This window comes from Podarcis bocagei, assembly GCF_964188305.1.
Source record: "Podarcis bocagei genome assembly, chromosome: 5".
Taxonomy (NCBI): Eukaryota; Metazoa; Chordata; class Lepidosauria; order Squamata; family Lacertidae; genus Podarcis; species Podarcis bocagei.
In genome coordinates this window covers 55091739-55113003 of record NC_138129.1, presented here as the reverse complement: position 1 = coordinate 55113003, position 21265 = coordinate 55091739, and the positions used below count along the sequence as shown (strand labels likewise).

At 42.3% G+C, this 21265-nt stretch overlaps 1 protein-coding gene across 1 annotated transcript; it reads right to left on the bottom strand.

Moving 5' to 3' along the window:
- Window positions 1-142: 142 nt before the first annotated feature.
- RAD54L (RAD54 like) lies at window positions 143-19116 on the bottom strand. Its single transcript, XM_081195258.1, has 18 exons — window positions 18642-19116; window positions 17705-17791; window positions 16498-16617; window positions 15560-15620; window positions 14537-14672; window positions 13869-13938; window positions 12618-12906; window positions 11958-12082; window positions 10863-11013; window positions 10001-10127; window positions 9438-9512; window positions 7725-7855; window positions 4959-5069; window positions 4235-4358; window positions 3887-3965; window positions 2958-3137; window positions 1867-2030; window positions 143-1066 (listed from the first exon to the last, which is right to left on the bottom strand). Exons 1-18 carry the CDS (start codon window positions 18642-18644, stop codon window positions 868-870), a joined length of 2232 nt encoding a protein of 743 aa, XP_081051384.1. The 5' UTR covers window positions 18645-19116; the 3' UTR covers window positions 143-867.
- Window positions 19117-21265: the final 2149 nt, after the last annotated feature.

Genomic DNA, 21265 nt, shown 5'->3' with positions numbered 1-21265 from the left:
CAATCACCCCTAAAATTACTGTTACATAAGCTTCATAGGATGAGATGCTGACTGGTTTAAGAGGTTGAGAGATGAAGTCCCAACAGCTCACTCATATGAATGTTAGAAGTCTTCCCACCAAGTTAAGCCCCACATTGCTGTTCGAAGTATTGCAGTCTACATTTTATTTTACTCTATAAAAACAGGACAGCGATAACTGGCACATATGTTATCACTATCTTTTAAAGTCAATGCTGTGGAGAGTCAATAAATAAGCTTAAGGAGTTAAGATACAGAAATATTTTGCCCTAGTACTCGTGAACTCAATTTTCTTTAAGTGAATCTTCTGCCTGGAGAGCTAAGGTATCAACCATCTGAGTTTCAAGTGGAAAAACAGACTTCTTTCTTCCATCTGCTTTGATTCTGAGGTTTCCAGATTCTATTTACACTAGGCCTTACCTCATTATCAGAATTAAAACAGATCTTTGATTACTATTTAACAGCAAGAAATTCAGTTTCAATAAATTGTATGTATATCCATTGTTCACTGTTATTCTTGAAAAATTAACTTTGTAGGCATGTCTTTACATTTTTCACAACAAGTAACATAGTCCAAAGAGTGATAAAGTAGCATGGGACCAATTCCATGATCAGAAGTGAACAGTTTTCTGTCGCGGTCTTCCCATACATGCCAGGTTTCATAAACATAATTACACTAATGCTCTATGACCAACTGATTTGGCCTACCACTTTTGTAAAGGTAGCCTTGAAACACCAAAGAAGATAAAGTTCTTCCACGGCATTAATGGGAGAAAAAGTGTAATCTTAAACGGGGTCGATCAGGATAACAAATAGCCTGAGTTTCAGAAAGTCAGTCCAAACCAACGGTCATGGAATCCCCCGTTGTTCATGGGAATGGTGATGGAAGGTAAAGGTGACAGCAGCATCCCAAGCAGCCTTGAGGACTGTGTCCTGGAGTCCACGTTTTTCAGCACAGTGGTTCCACTGGGATAAGTCAGAAGTGCAGTCAGACCCCTCTGGAGGTGGCCTGACTTGATGACCATTCACACAGCGACGACACTTGATCCTGCAACGAAGAGTGCATTGTGCTAACAAGGGCCAGAGCCTCTACATAACTATCTCCGGGCTTTCATTGTCTGAGCTTAAAGGGCTTGCAATCTTGAAGACACTATTGTTTGCAAAGGCTGTATCGTTTAGAAGCATGCTCTATTTTACTTACTAGGTGAAATGCACTCATGACACCAACAAAGATAATAGCTGATGAAGAAAGTCTAGGCAGAAATCAGTGCGTGTACCCAAAACTGGGATTAAAACATTTGCTTCCATCTTTCCTGGTATACAAAGCCACACATACGCACCCCTTCCCAAAGTAAAGTTACGATATTCAGACCTTCAGTCAAGCACACTAATAATCTCTTAAGAGGGTTTAGAGCCCTAGGAATATATATTTTAAGATTTTTTTTTACCTGTCTTTCATCAAAAGGTCCCAGGATGGGTTACAACCATATAGCCACACACTGAAGTCCTATGAAGCAATTTAACCCAAACCCAAAAATGAACACTTCCAATCAGCATGAGCAGCAGGTGAACTGGGATCATACCAGTACACGTTTCCATAGGGGCCTACTCACATAGAGTCCAACAGACAGGCACATTTGTGTACTGCAAGGCTTGAGGCATACAGCTCACAATACCATTAACCTACACAAATGTTAAGGCCAATACATGATCATGTAGAGAGGGACATGGTGCATATACAGACTGAACATAGGGATAATTTTTCTTACTTGTTCTGGATAAACATACCACACAAAAACCTTCATTTGTGTCCCCCAACACATTACCCACAGCTCTTCCAATACTAACTTGTCATGGGTATCACTTGCGGTGGTCTCGTTGAGTGTGAAAAGCTCCTTCAGTTCGCCAAGAGAGAAGTGTCTTTCCACATCCTGCTCCTCATCTACGACACAGCTGCTGAGAGCCTTCTTGTGGGTCTGCCGCTGAAAGATCTTTTCCTCAATTGTCCCTGTCTAAAAGGATACAAAATGAAAGGCCCGAGAATCCTTATAAGCGTTATATGTTCTTTAGCCAGAACCTGATTTCCACATTCCAATTGCCATGCACTCCCAATCAAGGGTGAAGAATGGTGCCATCCATTCCTCACATTGTTCCCTTCTCAAAAAATTGCCCTCTGGGCACCAATCCTGTACAGCAGGCTTCCTCAACCTCGGCCCTCCAGATGCTTTTGGCCTACAAATCCCATGATCCCTAGCTAGCAGGACCAGTGGTCAGGGATGATGGGAATTGTAGTCTCAGAACATCTGGAGGGCCGAGGTTGAGGAAGCCTGCTGTATAGCTTGTTCAGCATGTAAATAAGGAATAAGGCTCTGAAATTTGGCCAAAGACTTCACATCTGTAGGGTGCTTAACTGTTAAATGGGGTGTTATATGTTAGCCAGTTACGTTATTTTTATTCTGTTTCAACTTGTAACTTTAACTACTTTAAGGTCTTGCCATAGGACACTATATGCTCATTATTATATATATTAAAAAGATTACAATATAAACTCCTGGTTGAAAGACCAGGATAGATAATCCAAAAGCAGCTGTGGCTTCAGTTTTCAGGCAACAGCGGAAAACCATTGGCCTTAACCTTTAAGCCTGATGGGGATATGCCTCTAAACAAAGATTTACGTCTGGGACATGTCCCGATGAAGCTTTAGTTCGCTTTACATCACTGCACATGCCCACTATCATAACAGATTGGTAAAAAACCAGGCTCCACTGTAGTCCGTTCAAAACATTTATGCTTTTGCATGCCATGACACCAGCTACCCTTGTGCAATTGGAAATCAGACACCTGTTACAAACTCGTTTCTTTTTGCAACAGACTCAAGCTTTGCCATCTGTACTCTGCGATGAGGACAGTCACAAGCAGGGTTGGAACCCAAGTCTTACCGAAAGCAATCGATAGATATAGCAGGTCTTCTTCTGGCCATCTCTCCAGACCCGGGCCATGGCTTGTTCATCATTGGCTGGGTTCCAGTCTGGGTCAAACATCACAAGTCTGTTTGCTCCAATCAAATTTAAGCCACAGCCACCTGCTTTGCTGCTCAGCATGAAAATGAATTCAGGGTTCTGGGGGGACCAGAGAAACTCAAGTTAGGTGCCCAGCATAAGTGATACTACTGACTTAGTAGGTTATTTCTGCAAAAACACACTTCAAATTATCCTTTTATCTTGTATGCAAAATGAATGAGCACAAACGTTGGTTAATAGACTACTCTTTCTTCCTTTCAGTCTAAAGATACTGGGCTCTTCCAACTTTGTAGTGAAGAACATCACAAGCCGTTGTCCTACAAATATATATACAGCCAAAGATTACTGGTACTACTTGTTCGTGTATTCTCCAACCAGTAATATGTACCGGTACATGAAAGCTTATAATTAGAAGACTTAGTAACACTGATGGAAAACTAGAGGCACAAATCTTGACAGGGCGATAATGCAGCATCCATCCTAACTCCACATCAACCTCCTCTCTTCCTGTTCTAACCATGCTGGGTTTTCTTGACCCCTGGACACCGGATAAAAAAGATTCCCAACTGGAGAAGGGATCATGCACCAAAGTACATGTCTGTATCACATCACTGGATTTGTGTAACAGCCATGAACGCTCATTGGAAAGTCATGCTGAAAATATTTTCCTATTGCAAGTATACCTCTATTTCATGCAGGGGTACATATTTTGGCTATAACTGGCTGTAAAATGCAGGAGGCCAAAGAGGCTTTTTTACTGGAAAACTATATTGTAACCACTTCTGCCCTGTTTTGTAGAAAGGGTGGAACTAGATAGGGTGTAAATTGAGCCTGGAAGTTTCACTTACAGAAATGCTGTTGAAACGCTCCACTATCTTTGCTCTCTTTTTAATGGACATGGTGCCATCCAGACGGACATACAGGTACCTGACAGACACAAAAAGAGGGCAAATTAAGATCATAATACCAATATGCCCTTGAAATAGCTGCAATTTCACCCCTTTCACATGGGATAGTTCTACAAGTGAATTTAATATCAGGAAAAAATTAAGGCAATACTGGGGGAGGAGAGTTTTAGAATAGATTTATGGAGACATCAGGCCAAGCCTGACCCATCATTTCTGCACCCATCATTCCCAAGGAAGACTTCCTCTTAGGTTCTCTCTCAAATACTCACAACCTCTCAGTCATTATACCTTCTAGCTCTGCAGAGTTTCTCAAAGAGATCCAGGGTCTGAGTATAATTAGAAACTAGGACTACTTTGTCATTACTGGTGCTCCTCGTAACTGCCAAAATGTAGTCCAAAACCAGCATCTTTCCTGAAGGAAAAAAATTAATGAATACAAACGCTATAAAACCAGGAACCGCCAACCCAATGCCCACAGATGCAAAGGCTTTCCTTGGCAACCAAGGACAACACAGTGCCTGTGGGTTCCAGCCTGGTGAACCTTGTGAATTTTTAAATAAATGGCAGGTACTTCTCTTGCCCTTGGAGGGGCTCTTTTGACTGTAGGCAGTGGGCTGCCCAAGTGTGTGTGTGTGATTGAGAGATGCACCAAGGCAGAAAGAGCGGATACTGGGGGATGCTCTCTGCTATTAGACAACAACAACATCATTGATGGGGCAGGGGGAGGAATCAGTACTGTGTGGATTCCAGGGGACAGCAGGACACAGGTGACTTGACTTCCCATGACAAGCATGAGATTGTCCAGGAGGACCGCAGGGAGCAGCAATGACTATTTGCTCATCAATTTTGTGTTATGCCATGCCCCCTTGGCAGTAGTTTTGTGACTCATGCCCACAACACACTCTCAACAGATGCCCATTGGGAAGGTTGGAGACCCCTGCTGTAAACAGTGCTGAGAAATCAATCCCCAATATAATCTCTCACACAGATACGTTTTTGCAGCAATATTTACCTGAGAGCTGAGGTTCTACGGACTTGGTGCTATAGCCAGAAGGAAATAACTGCAGAGCACCCACAAACCCCTCCTCCTCCTCCACGCACTTTTCATAGATCAGGGCAGGATCTAGAGAAAAGTTATCAAGAATCACTGCACAGAACTGGAGTCGACACACTTTCTGTTTAGCAAGGTGGAAGGATTGGTCTTAATGTGACGGAAACAGCTTCCTTACACAGTCCTATTATCTCTGGACAAAAATAACTGCAACGCCTAATCATCATCATCATCTAAACAGTTCTATAATCTCCCCCTGTATTTAACATGCAGTTGTCTAGTATAGCCTATCTCAACCTTGGGTCCCCGGATGTTCTTGAACTACAACTCCCATCATCCCTGACCACTGGCCATGCTGGCTAGGAATGATGGGAGTTGTAGTCCAACAACATCTAGGTTGAGAAAGGCTGGTCTAGTACCTGAAAACTATGACTCTACATTTGATCATTTTAAATCACTAACTTTTATGTAGAGTTGGTGTGGGGCAGGGGTCTGCAACCAGCGGCTCCGGAGCCGCATGTGGCTCTTCTACACCTTTGCCACGGCTCCAGGGCGGATACTAGCGAGGGGAGGAGGCGCATTGTGCGCCCCGACACTCCCCACTGTGGCGGGCGCTGTACTGGCTGTGACGCCACATGGGGCGGTGCGTGCGTTAGTCACGCACTGTCCCAACGTCACCTTCCCGCCCGCCCACCCGCTACATTGTAAGGGGCATGTACGCTGGTCACTGTTTTGAAGGGGAGTGAAGAACACACACACACAAAAAGGTAACTTGTTAATTTAACATTTATTTCTATGAGGAGTAATTCTGAGGGGTCAAACAAAGAAATAATAAAAAAGTGACAAAAAAGTTATTTTTATAATGACGAGTTTTGCGGCTCCCGGTTTTTTTTCCTTCGGAAACGGGTCCAAGTGGCTCTTTTTGTCTTAAAGGTTGCAGACCCCTGGTGTGGGGGGACTTATGGCCTTCCAGATGTTGCTTAGCTACAACTCCCATCAACCGTGATCATTGACTGTGTTGCCCCGGGGTTAATGGGAGGAGCCAAACAACATCTGGAGGGCCACAGGTTTCCCGCCCTTGATTTAGGGGGCTTCTCTGACAATAAATTACCATACATTGTATATATTCCTTTTCACACATCAAGTGTTCCTCGGTCCACAAGTAACCTTCTGAATGTAGCTCATAATTGCTTGCTTGTTCCATAACTAAGCAGTGTTTTGAACCTGTATCTCTGCATTCATCCAGACTCCACAGCACCCTCTGTTCCACACTGGCCCATATACACTGCTAGCTTATCTAGTTCTCTTTCCATTTAAGGGTGCCTTGATTTCCCATAAGAAACCCAAACTATCTGCTCCCAATTTCAAAAATAGCACAACCAAGCATTTAAACCATGAGCATGCATAGTAGGGATTTTAAACCCATAGTCACATTACGCAATATATTAAAAATGTGTACATTAATTATGAGAGTGCTAAGATTCAAAATTAAAGATTACTTTTTAAAAACCAGCTAAAACCCAAGAGGGTGTGGAGAGGCAAAGCACATTTTTGCATTGCTGCAAGGTCCTGTAAGTAAGAAGCCTGTATCCTAATGTATTATTCAGGCACTAGAAGGCCAGCCACCTGCCCAAGCAAACTCGAGTCCAGAAGAGGGCACCAGAGTCTCAAACTTTAAACATGGAAAATCTTTACATGGGACAAACATCTGCCTATCCCCACTTAGAGCATAAAGCAAAATGCAGGGGCTTGTGAAAAACCAGTAAAAACAAAAGAAGGCATGTGCTCCAGTTTAGACAACGGTGCTTTTCCTCAGGGCGGAAAAAGCAGTTTAGTTTATAAATTGCAGAGTTCCAAGAGGGGAGGTTCAGGGGTGGCTTAGATGACTGAGAGGGACAACATACAAAAATACTTCCAATCCTTTCAAAGAGCATGCTACTTTTACGCTTGCACAGAAGTTGAAGCATAATAGTGCAGCAACTTCACTTTCTCCAACAAGGAAATCAGAGACTGTGAACTGAGTTTTTTCTATTCCTCAGACCCAAAATGCCCATGCCCTTAACACAGTGAGCCAAGATTATGAACCCTATTTTGTTTCGATACCTACAAAACATAATTTATTCTTTTTAACTGCCATGCAGCATCACTGCTTTGGAATTTAGCCTTAGCAGCAGTGTTTGAAACTCCCATTGTTCTAGGCGCATTTTGTGACAGGGTATTTCATTAGTGTGTGCAGTTTCTGAGTTCTGGGCGCAGTACTGCGCCTAACATTTCAGAGTAAAATTGCAGAGTGGAAGGAAAGGAGGACCTTTTTCTGCCTCTCCACTTCCAGGTACTCTCTGAAGATTGGAGAAGAGACCCTCTTAAGAGATCAGGGGAAGGACTAGACCGTGTGAAGAATGAACATAATATTTTAGCTGCAGTTCATTCATTTTCAGCTTTGAACTCTTGTTATAAAAAAGTACACCTAGACATTCTGTTGTTGCGCCCATAACCTAGCTTTAAGGTGCTATTTAGCTCCTTGCTTTCATATCTCAGTTTCTAACACTGCTTAGCAGAAGTGTTTTAAAAACACCATCTTAATGACCAGGGCTCTAGTACACAAGAGCACTTCAACTTCAGGTTGCAAACCATTCAACAGAGATTTATCTTGTTTCTAACTTTCTGTTCCATGTTCTGGGTCCTTGGCACAGGGCATTGTATACATAAACTGACAGGATGACTTACGATTACAGAGTTTCTTCAGCGATGTGATGGAGGAAAGGGATGAAACACTCATGTTCCCTTCCTTCAGTTCCTCAGCGGGCTTTGCTTGCTTGAGGAAGCGTTTGTACAGGTCTGCCTGAAGGGGAGTCAGCCTGAGGTGAAACGAGACATCAATCATGTTCCAATCACTGAACAGATGACCACTATAAAAAATCCCATCTTATCTAATCCATGTTGGAATCGCTTAGGTTAGGTCCCAAATGAACATTTAATGCAAAATAACTCAAAACTTTCCAAAGGGTATAACCTACTTGAGCTACTGAATTCCCCTTCTTGCAAACTCAGAAGGAAACTTGGTGTACAAGAGGAGCTAAATTGTCACTGACTTTGGTGGACCTGTGCAATACCCTAGTCTTAAAAGAAAGCCATTCTCCAGAGTCTGGTTTTTCTTCTTCTTTTAATTCATTCATTTAATTCACAAACTGGTCTTTAAATTGGACTCTTAATAATAATAAAGCTCCATTTTCCACAGTCTCAAAGCTGCCATGCTAAGATCACTGTTAAAAATACAAATATCTAGAGGTGGAAGGCTAGTCATGTTGGCAGCATTAACTTTCACTTTTATGCTATTAACTCTGCCAGCATGCTCAAACCAGAACAAAAGACTGCAAGTCAGAATACTGCATTCTCAGTGACCTACACCCTAACTTTGAAAAATCATTTCCCCCAGAATCTCTCAGAACATCAGTGACATTCCAAAGAGTAAACTATCAAGCAGGAAGGCACTGGTGGGTGGCTGTTTCATCACATCTTTCATACAGCTATTCCTACTATTAGCATACATGATTGTCTTAGGACATGGTGTCCCTTACAGAGTCAGTGTTTTTCAACCTTGCTGCTAAGGAAAGACCTCCTGTCTACACCTCTTGCTGCTCACCAAGTTGCTGCTTGAAACCCGGTGCCTTAAAAGCATTATTTTTATTTGTTTTTAAATACATTTTATTAAGGTTCATAGAGAAAAATACTTTTTTTAAAAAAAGCATTCTTTTTAAAGGTCCAACATCATCTAGCAGTTTATAGCTATTTGACGTGCAACAAATGAGTTGCACATTCTTTAAAACACACACAAAAATACTGAATAGCATCTAAAAACGTGATTGATTTTCCCGACTTCATTAATGCAGAACATTTTATAAAGGGTACGATTAGATTTGGATAAAAAGCAAAAAACAACAACACAAACCATTGTTGTAGCTAAGCAGAATAAGAAAGGCACTATTCTCTGACATCTAGATGAATGTGGTTCTTTCAGAATAGTTTTGAGGCAAGCTCCATCACCGAATTAATTATGCTGACTTTTTTTTTTGCTTTGCCGGGGGGGGGGGGGATATTGTATATGTCAATAACTCAGTTTCTTCCTTTTCATTCAGAGGCAAGTTACCTAGGATCAGTGCACTTACATACTAAAATAAATTAAGCACAACTTTTAAAAATATAGTGACTCCAATAAAGGAATTCGTTGTGCTGATAAATTCAGCAGAATTTAAGAAGGAAGGTTAATTGGCTGTTACGAAAAGGGGCAAAGGGAATATTCTGCCACAACACCCAGAGTAACACAGATCAGAACGTTTCTAATAACTCTTGCTTAGCAAGGCAAGAGTGAATCCACCGCATTTCTTGATTAAGTTTGAAAAGTCTGTGCTTTGTTTTAAAAGCTGCACTTGCATCTTGTACCTGCAGCACACCACCTGTTCTATTTTCACTGGAAGGTATTTGGAAAGAATATCTGAAGTCCTCCTTATAAGACACCTAGAAAGGAACAAAATAAATTTAATGCTGTTAACAAGAATACCTAAGCTCATGACCATCTTCCGGCAGAACACCTTCCTGGTGTTAACAGAGATCTTTCAGATAACAGCTCTGCAGACTTTGATCAGCATGCATGAGCTCTGACAACAAGTGAACATCCATTTTAGCAAAAAAAACAAAACCCACTTTCTTTCTCAGCCGATCAAAGCACTCAAGAGAGACAGTAGCGTCACAATGAGAAGAAAAAAATCAATTTGGAGAGACTGACTGTACATGACCCATAGCAATTGTTGGGTGATGACTTAAAGATGAATGGATTTGCACTTTCTGAGCTCTATCAGTGACTACAGGGATGAATTATGAGCAATAATGAACTGAGCTGTTTCCAGGGTCAAAGTAGCTTTAACTACCACAGCACAATCTGGGGAGTTAGAACTAGGGAAATAAAGTGCTCCTAGGATAAAAAAAAGGAAACTTGTGAACTTCACCTGTTGACAATGCTGATCAGCTCTTTAAGCCTCTCCTCTCCTTTGTGTCTTCCTGCTTCACTTGCATCGGCATCCCTGCCTTTCAGGATGGGAATTTCAAAGTGCTTTTTAAACTCCTGAGCTGTCCCTGTCCAAAAAAGCAAAACCTGATGATGAGGAATAGCCCTACCTTTCATTTTCTATATTCTGTTGCAAGTTTTAAATGCTATTAACTATTTCAAACATGTCTTCCATTGCATTTCAAACTTTCTGATGCACGTAAATGTCTCTGTAGCCTAGTAGGTTTAGACAACAGCTTTTTTTCTGGATCAGGCAGAACCTCATAATTCAGAAAGGCATGTGAAACTTTAGAAATAGCCATTCCTTTGCCTTGGAAGCATCATCACTTATGCCTTCAAGTCCCACCTGCTCTCACTTAATGAGAGATCCAATTATACAACACTTTTAAACATTGACAGAACCTTGGTCATTTAATAAGATGCTGAGGAAAGCAGACACAGCAGACATCTGGGCCAAAATTGAAAGGTAAGCATATGACATAGCTGGAAATATAGTCACTCTGTTCCCAAACGGTTCCCTAGCAGACTCCCACGAGGTGGTTCACACTTTTTTGGAACTCCAAAGCTAGCAGCACTTTGATTAGTCCACATCTTCCAATAAAATGGCTCACCACTGTTCTGTGGAACAGAGCTACACTATAATAATGTGTGAAACACTGTGAGTGGCAATTTGATATACACTTGCAGCACACAACCACACTTCCCCACACCCAGTCATTATGGTGGGGAACTTAGAAACTTGGGCTGCCAACTTCAGACTTATTATACTGCTGTTGCTGTTGTTTTAAAAAAGAAGTCCCTACCGAGGATGCCCGAGTTGACAAAATGTACTAGACTGAAGTATTCAAGGAGGTCATTCTGAATGGGGGTTCCTGAAATGAGCACTCGCCGTGCAGTTTTCAGGCTGTTCAGAGCTTGGTAAGTTTGGTTATCTGAGTTCTTCAGCCTGTGACCCTGAAAAATGAAAGAGTAACAGGATGCATGCATATTTACTTTTGCAGAATCAATATACCTATCTTATAAACCTGCAGACATGATTAAATCTAAGCACTACAAAATAAGAAATATACTAATAGGTGCATGTTCCTACTGCAACCCTTCCCCCCCCCCACAGCCAGTGGGTTTATTTAACCGCTAGTTATAAGACACCTGAAGAGCACTATGATGTCCTAGCAGCTAACCACTGGAAGCAATGACAAGTGCTAATAATTAATAAAAGGAGAAGGGATACGTTGCAAAGGCTTCCGATGAACCAAAGTAGTTATACAAGATTATGGGATGGGACTAAATCTAATATAGGTCCTCTGGGAAAACACAAGGGGGGGCAGTGGGGATGAGCTCTTTTGCTTTGCATGCAAAATGTCTCAGGTTCAGATCCCTGGCATCTCCCTCTTAAAGGATCCCTAGTACCTGAGAGAACTGCAAGACATGGGGAGCCAGGAGGGGAGAACAGGTGCTGTAAGCATCAAGCTGCTTCTTTGGCACAGGGATAGCAACACCACTTAAAAAATAATAATAATACTCTTGCACCAAGGGGAGTTTTGCCTTCTACTGCTAGTTACTGGGGAAGGGGTTCTATTTGCATCAGGATAACAGGTGGGGAAGGAAAGGTTGAAATTCTGCTCTCTGCCTTATGGTTTTGATGCACCAATATCATCCCCCATCCATTTTAAATGTTAAGAACCGCTGGTGTGGTTGCTAACCATGCAGTCACAGAAACCTTGGGTTTAGCCCTCAGCTGCACTTAGCGTTGGGGCAAACCTTCCTGCATGTTGCCAATTAAGTGGCTAGAAATTCCTGCCCAGGCTCACCACTGAAGCTGAGTGACATCAGCCAAATTTTGACTCCATGGGCGATCGATCACTCGCTAACGAGAATACCAGCTGCTTTCCACCTACCTCATCACATATGACCAACCCAACACTCCCTTTCTGGAGGACTTCAGCATGAAGTCGGAATGTTTCGTAGGAAATTATCAGGATCGGGGATGGGACTCTTAGGCCTCGCTGGTTCATAAACCCAGCTATTAGGAAAAATAAAAACAGCAAAAGAAAAATAAGTGAGGTGTATTTGAAAGCCAAGGGGAGACAGCGTAAGCTTTAGGAATAAGCAGTTTTGCAAAACTGTGCATCCCACATTTACCTCTACACTTACTTTTTGTGTTCTGCTATATTGCAACAAAGTGTTTTTTTACATCCAAAGAATCACAATGCATTATTTCCTTCATCTCCACTGCTCAAAGTGGCTCAAGAGATCCATGGCAGAGTTGGAAGAGTCTAGGTCATCCAGGTCCCACAAGCTACCAACCAAAGTTTTCTTACTAGGACCTCTATATACCTATTTCTAGTCCTTTGCTAGCTCTGCTGTTTTTACCCTCTGTTCACAACTGCAGAAACCATTTATCAAATTCCTCAGCATGAATCTTTGAATTAAAGCCTGCCAAGAATGTGATGATTGTCGCAACTTAGTATGAGGGAATACAGCTTATGTAGTGTCCCTGCTTTACAGTAAATCGTTTTCTTTCTTTTTAAAAAGCACATATTGTGAAGCCTCCATACCTAGCTTTCTGTCTATATCCTCCTTGGAGCCGCCATCGATAGCCAGTGGCTGAATCCTTCCTCCAAGCCATTTACCCACTTCATTGTACCAGTTCTTCACCAGGCTGGAAGGCGAGACCACAACGGCCTTGTCGATCTCAGGCTTGCAATCTGGACTTTGGCGCAAGAGCGTCCACATCAGAGTGATGCACTGCAAGGTCTTGCCCAGACCCATCTCATCTGCCATAATGCAGCCATGACTTCCAGGGATGCGGCGGCCTGTCACACACTCCCACAGGAACTTCACCCCCTGCACGGAAAGCGTTTCCCTTGTATTAGAATAGACTTGCAGGACGAAAAGTGATATCGTGCGTGAAGCAGCACCTGCGCAAATTGCGACTGGATGCACAGGAAGCTATTGGTATTCAATACCGATTACAACATTGCTCTCGAAACAAAAGAGCTTGGGAAACTGGAGAGACACAAAGATTTGCTCAGAAATGCACAGGTTCCAACGACAGCCAATAGTGTCACAGCTCATAGTGCAGGGAATTGCCATTTTAGCCTGGCCTTTGAAGCACAGGGAAAGATGGTTGCAGCCACTCAGCTAGAAGCAGCAGACACAGAAGCCTGCAGGAAAGGGGTGTGTGAAGTGTGCTAGCTGCAGGAAAAGTAAGCAGGTGGGTGTGGGGTCCTTGGCCATTGCTGCACAGTGGCTCCCAGCATCTCCCAACAGCAGCAGCAAAGGAAGTCTCCCCTCCCCTGCTTCAGAGCACAGCAGGGACTTGCAGGTTTGACCCTAGATAGAGGAGGTGCTTCAGGGTCCTTGGCCACACAGTTATCAAGCAATCCCTTAGCTTTCCTCCCAATACAGTGGTACCTCGGGTTACATACGCTTCAGGTTACAGACTCTGCTAACCCAGAAACAGTGCTTCAGGTTAAGAACTTTGCTTCAGGTTGAGAACAGAAATCGTGCTCTGGCGACACAGCAGCAGCGGGAGGCCCCATTAGCTAAAGTGGTGCTTCAGGTTAAGAACAGTTTCAGGTTAAGTACAGACCTCCAGAATGAATTAAGTACTTAACCCGAGGTACCACTATATTGAAGCTGGGAGGTGTCATTAGGCACCTGCTCAACAACCACCACCCCACCCCCCACAGCTTCAAGTTTAGGAATGCTCTTCACACTGGAATGCTGGAACCTGCCGATGGAGGCAATGCAGTGAAAAGTTCAGAGCAGCATTACTGCTGCATTTGGTATCTCGCAGAACTCACCTCTCTCTGATGGGGTCGTAAGACACGGCTGAGAACAGGATCCACCACAACATGAACAGGCACTTTGTCCCTTCAGGTAAGAAACAAAGGAGAGATCAGAGCAGGCAGAAAGGACAAAGCACTATTCTGAAGGATATTCCCAAGGGGCACAAGGCCTGTTAATGCACCACTCTGCTTCACAAGACAGGGACTCCTACCACGTGGCTACTTTCACAGTCAAAACCAACTAGACCCAGTTGAAAGTCGTAGCAACATTCAAATATGCTTTGCATCCCTCCAGAGGAAGTAATGCACAGCTATCTTATTACTGGGGGACACAGAATTCAGTAATATGAGCAAGCAACGATGAACACTGTGGTTTGTGTTTGATAAAGATATATTTGTAAGGAATTTACTGAACAGGGAACAATGCTTCATGTCCTTCTGAATCAATCATCCTCAACAATCTGGATAGTTTTCTTGTGTGAAACAAGTGGTGTCATCCACCACTGCATCTCCATTATGGGAGATGAATCAGCCTAATGACTGCAGAATGGCAACTGAATACTAAGCTTGCATGCCGACGCTAAGATCTGTCCAAATATAAACAGATACACAAACCAAGCTGAAATGGTGGAACAGAACATACTGGGTGTGGGGAGAGGGGAGGTCGGAAGGAAGCAACTCACTTGTCGATTTTCAGCTGGTCATGAGCAGTCAGAGGTGGAGGTTCGTAGAGCACCAGAGCTCCTTCTTCAAAAGGGTCATGGAGAGCGTGCCTGAGTCCTGCACACTTGATACCCAGAGCTCTAAAGCCTGGGGAACCTGAAAGAGGACAAAGAAAAAGCTGTTGACTGTTTTCAGTAAACGCAGGACTGTCAAATATTCTATTACAGTGACAACACACTGACTTTTAGGGAAAGATAGCCCCAAGAATAAAGTGCTATGTGTGAGATGTAAGCTATAGAATAAACATGGCAGAGATATCTCATTAAGTCTGGTGTGCCATTGCTATCAGCTTGAGACTATGCACCAAGGCAGCAAGTAGCATGAAACAAAAAAAATTGGTGTTCCATTACAGAGCTTCTGAACTACAGCACCAGATCTCTATCGCCAAACCTGGCCTGAACAAAATGTATGGCCATTGCTAAAAATCCAGACTTCATCAGAAAACACACACACACAGAGTGCCCTTAGTCAATAAAGGATAGTTAGACCAATACTTGAAGGTGTAACTACAGTAATTATTCACAAGGAATGATTCATGAACCCATATATCTGGCACGTAGCTTATGCTTGTATCATCAACTCAGTCTATGAATTTCCATATACAACTAACCAGCAAAGGAAGCATATTTGTCTATCTTCTCCCATTAACTGCAGGTGCATTTTGAAACTTGGTGGCATTTCATAAAATTCAAGAAGTCTGAGACCCAAAATTATAACTAAAATCTAGGGTTCTGTAAGTCAACATGCAGTGTTATGCATATTTACTTGGAAATAAGTCTCACTACATTCAAAGAAGCTTACTTTCAGGTAAACATGCATAAGAGGGCAGCCTAAATAAGCATTACAGCCCACCACTTAATAATTCGACATTTTTAATACATTTTTTTTCTTTTTTACACACAAAACTTCATTATTCTACACATTCAGAGTTAACAGATGGCAAAGTAAGACTTAATGTTAGGAGGGAAACCCCATGGATTTACCTGTGTAGTTTGGAATAGGAACTTTGAAAGGTTTTGACAAAATGCTGCGAATAAAGGCCTCCTGGGATTTAAAGTATAAAATATTCATTAGTTTAACATTAAAAATACCCTTCAAGCTAATCAGTAAGCAATAATGAACTTTATACTGAGATTGGCAGATTTTGCTTCCAACTAAATGTATTTAGCACTGAATGACAAGTATTTTCCACTATTCCTGCCATTTATGAAACATCATCTATCAGTTGCTTCAGAAGTCTTATAAAGATATCACTTTTTGCCCAGGCTATCCATGACCATCAGATTGGACCCTATTATTACGTACTAAAACTCTGTTTTTATGATGGTTTTCTGTTTGTATGTTTGTATTTTTGTAAATGGTTTAAGAGAGTTTAAGAATCAATTGGTTTAGAAAATGTTTTAAATAATAATAAATATATTTAGAAACTTAATTGCATTTCATCTATTATTTTATTTGTAAAACATTTGGGGAGCTCTTTGAACAAGTCATTTCTATTAGGCTCCTAAATAAAGAACAGTTCATAAACAGCCTATTCTTTACAGGTCTCTCCTATTATATGCCAAAGAGAACATATATAAAAATCACTTTCTATACTATTTAACTGGGAAGAAGTTGATCCCAAAGAAGTGTCATTTCTCTCTATGAACCCAATCCAAAACCACCAGGTTCTTATAGCCGACTACAGACAGATAACACAGAATCTTTTTTCACAGCAGATTGCAGGGAAATCTGTGTGCTTATGATCTTCTGGCTCATAGCCTTTGTGCTTTTGCAAACTCACAGCTTCTCGTTCAGGTGATGTGAGTTCATCCACAACCCAACCAACAAAAGAGCCATACTAGAAACTGTGTTATCTCCCACCCTCAGGAATAAGTTAATTGTGCAAAATTGCATGAGAAAACATAAATAAATCACTTGCATGTTTACTGCCATCAAGGCAATGAGGCTGATTGGTTAACTGTGCCAAGGGCTTCCGGAAAGGTGACAGATAACACTCCCTGTTATCGACTTTGCTGCCATGTTTCTGTCTCTTCCGAGTCTAGAAAAGATGAGAAATATTGCATTAGGATTGGAGAACCCAGATGTACATACCACAGTTATACTGCCTAAAACCATCCAGTTAGATTATTTGTGCATCTGAGCATTTCGTTTTTTAAAAATTGTTTTTCAATGAAGTGATGTTCACCATCAGTGCCACAAACCTTGTCAAATGCAAAAACAAAATGCAAGCATGCTTGGAAGGCTAATATGGTTTAAAATTGGGTTTGAAACATTGTTGAGGTTGGGACACACTGGATATAAAGAAGCATAAAGCAAAAAGAGGGCTAATGCAATTAGAGAACGTGTAATGATAGTTCTACTATATATGTCTCAAGGAAGGGAAGGATACAAATATGAAATAGTTGCTAAAATAGTTGCTAAAATAATTACTTTTTATTTATTTAGAAGAAAAAAAGACTACAGCTACAAAATTATGCACACTTTCTTGGATGCAAGGTTCATTGAACTCAATGAGACTTACTTTCAAATAAACATACGTAAGATTTGGCTGTGTTGAGTTGCGTGTTTAAAATTGTTTAAATATGAATTTCATTAGATAATCCTTCGGTTAACAAACATTTTCCACATGTAGATCAGCTAGAGGAACACACTCCAAGGTGCAAATATACCAGCCACCACATAAAATGTAGCATCTGTATTGACTGGAGCTTGCTTCATGTAAGAGAACAACCAGCTTGAGGATGTCCCAGTGACTCCAACTCCTTGCAGTATACATCCATCATCATATAAGCAATATGCTTGCCCACAAACAATCACAATAGCCAAATTGATGCATTATTATTATTATTATACTTGACCCACAATACATTGCATATACTGAGGCCAACAGATAAGTCCCCCTAATGAGTTTATGGCCAAAGGTCAGCCACTACACAAGTGATACATCCATAGTGAGAAATGAGAATATATGGGTACAGCGAAGGAATGGAAAACCTCATACAAATAAGGTTTAACAATGCAGTCTCCTTGCTGAAGCTCAGCAGCTCTGGGTCTGGTCAGCATATTCCATCATGGAAGGAAAGCAGGACACAAGTGTACAACAGAGTGATTGACAGGATGCTCACAGTTTCAGGATGCCAGGTGTCATCTTCATCGGAGCCATTCCCTTCTGGCTTCCTCTTGACCAGCTGACTAGGAGCCAGGCTTCTCCTCTGCAAAAAGAAAAAGGAGAGCGATAGATCAAAGCGACCTATTAAGAATCTGCATACTGTGGAAGTTGCATTTTCAACAAACCTCAAAGGACCTCAAAGAAGCAATGCAGTTAAATGTGTTGTCAAGTCATACAGGGAAATCCTGCAGGGATAGACTAGACTCCACAGAGCCATCTGGTGTCACAGTGTTATATCCAATGCTTTTTTTCCGGGGGGACACAGGGGTATGCATACCCCTAAGCATTTTGTGAATCCTTGTACTTTTGTCCATTTACTGTATTTATTTTCCCTGATTTGAACTATAAAATGGTAATTTTCTTGAGTCAAAATGAGAGTACCCCTAAACATTTTTTAAAGAAAGGGAAAAAGCATTGGTTATATTGCATATACAACGCTTTTACTTTAGCAATCTAGCTGAGTCCGATTTCTCTATTACGGCATGATGTAAACTTAGCCTAACAATGCCTATGGGAATTCCTCTGGTTCCCCACACAAGGCCGGATTTAGGTTTGATGAGGCCCTAAGGTACTGAAGGTAATGGGGCCCTTTATATGTCCAGCTGTCCTTTGTCAACAAAATTGTCACTGTTTTTTTGTGTTGATTATATGGTAATTTATGGACCTAATAGGTATCTAAAGCCATTTGCCATTGTTGCTGTATGTAGGTTTTATTTTATTTGGTTTTTTTATCTTATATTTTGGAAATGTACATCCAGGGTTTTTTTCCTTTAATTTTTTTTTGGGGGGGGGCAAGACAGTGGGGCCCTAAGCTATAGCTTGTTTAGCTTATACGTAAATCCTGCACTGCCTATGGGAATTTCTCTCGGCCCCCCACTCCCCGCTAGGCTTACCATTTCCTCTCAGGACGAGTTAATTTCCATCTGTGGGGAGCAACGGAGGAAAGAAGAACAGGAGAAAGCAGGAAGGAAGGAAAGAAGGGCGGGGAGGGGGCGACCCTGAAGGCAACAGGAGGCAGCAGTGGCAGCTGCCTGAATTGGGGAAGGGGCGAGAGGAGGCACAGTGGAAATGCCTTCCCTATGGGGAGGGGGCAGCGGCGAAGTCGGAGCCCTCGGGCAGTTGGGGAAAGGGAAGCGGGCGGGGGGGGGGACCTGGTGGAGAAGGCGGCTCGAGGCCCCTCCGCCGGTCGCACGTGGACGGGGGCGTCAAAGGGCTGCGCCACTGGCCGGGACGCGAAGCGAGGAGCAGCCGCTTCCTCGCGTCTCTCTTTTCTGTTTCCCGCGCGGATGTTTCCCAGGGTTTCGCCCCGCCCCTCAGCCGAGGCAAGGCCAATAGCACGCCGACCGGGGAAGCTGCCATCGATCAGCTCCTGCTGCCTGTCGGGAGGAAAAGGACTCGGCAGCCAACAGGAGGGAAGGGAGGGAGGAGGAGGAAGAGCCTTGCTAGGAGGGGGGCGGGGCACTCTGGTGGCGGGGGCTGATGGGAGTTGTAGTCCAAAAACTGGAGGACACACCAGCTTGGCCGGCAAAGGCTGTTCTGGCTCGGGGTTGGGGGTTGGAGGAGACCCAGGTTCGGATCCCGACTCAGCCAGCGGGGTGTTAGCAGTTACACGACACAGACGGAATCGACAGAGAAGAGAAATCCTGGCAACACTATACTAAGGGAAATTAATCAAAAACTGCATAAATTCAGGAGAGAAAAGGAGGGGGATTTTGGCAAACTCGCCTACAGACTAGCCCCCCCTACCTCCCACGCTTTAACCACTTTAAGCATGGGTGGATTTGTTCTTTTAAATGGCATTCCCAAGAGTTTGGTATTTTGGCTGGTGAAGTATAGGGGAAAATGTGTATTTTGGGCTTAAGTGTGTGTTGTGCTTTATTATTCCATTCTTCATATTTATTAATTGAATTGGGGTTTTCCTTAGCTATTGAATTGAATTGAAACTCTTTTATAGTTTAGCACTTTTATTCTTTAGTCGTCTTTTGACATTATTGTAACTTTTCTTTGATGTTTGGATTTCCTGTAAGAGGGGAAACAGGAGCACAAATAAAGAAAGACTGAAATAAACCACTACACCAAAAAAGGAACAAATTTGCTGAAGAAGAATGAGCATGGCTTCTGCAAGAGTAAACCCACGTACTCTTTAAATCTTTTTAAAAAATAAATATTTTAATTAATTTTCATTTTTCACTTCTCGCATAAAACTACATAGCACTCAACACACCAGCTGCATTGCTTAGAAATTTCACATCAGATTCTTATAATTCAGTCCCAAAAAATGTTTCTACATTGCTGTGGGATTCCAGAGGGTTAAATACACGATCCTCTTGACCACAGAGCAGTTTACAACAAACAACATAAATTTTATAACATCTATACAACATAAAAGGGACGCGGGTGGCGCTGTGGTGTAAACCATTGAGCCTAGGGCTTGCCTATCGGTTTGAATCCCAGTGACAGGGTGAGCTCCCGTTGCTCGGTCCCTGCTCCTGCCAAACTAGCAGTTCGAAAGCACATCAAAGTGCAAGTAGATAAATAGGTACCGCTCCAGCGGGAAGGTAAACGGTGTTTCCGTGCGCTGCTCTGGTTCACCAGAAGCGGCATAGTCATGCTGGCCACATGACCTGGAAGCTGAATGCCAGCTCCCTCGGCCAATAAAGCGAGATGAGCGCCGCAACCCCAGAGTCGGTCACGACTGGACCTAATGGTCAGGGGTCCCTTTACCTAGTCAACACTCAACACGTCTTCCGTTCCTCTCAAAATTCCCAAATGCTATGACCGAACTTCTCTGCAAATATGTTCATTCCCTGCAATACTCTGGCCCTTGTCCCCAATATTAAGTTATTTCAGCCTCCGTACTCCTCAGATGTTGAAATCGGGATAAAGTATACCATAACATAGATCCTTTTGTATATTGAGATTTATTACGGCATTTAGAGTTTTTGCTTCCGGATTTATTTTTCTTTCCGCACTGGATTCTGAATGTCAAGCATCCTGCTTGTATTTGACAAAATTGTTTGGTGACTCCTTCAAAGTCAAAAGGACATTTTACGATACTTTCAAAATACCTGGTTGCAAGTTACAGTGCAAGGAAAGTGTAACCAATTAAATTCTGTGGCATCCAGACAAAAGCAGTTTTAAGGAGTTTGCCTGAGCTTTGGCTGTATCACACACCTGATTCGTAATATTGACAGCAGCTCATTGATGCTTCATTAATTCTATGTAATTATAGCTGACAATGACTGCTGGAGCCCCTGTTTAGACAGTCAAGAACTCACAGGTGTCATTTCTGAGGAAGTATGCTTTTGTTTTGTTTTTGTTTTTTTTAAATATATTTATTACAATTTTTTAAACAACATACAAACCACCAGAAATATGAAACACCATCACCACAGACACAGAAAGAGTCAAAGCAAAATTAAAAAATAAACAAAGAGTAAAAGAAAAGTACATGTAAAGTACAGTTGTTCATAAGTTATATTTTCTTAATCTTTAGACTTCCTCACATCGCCCTTCC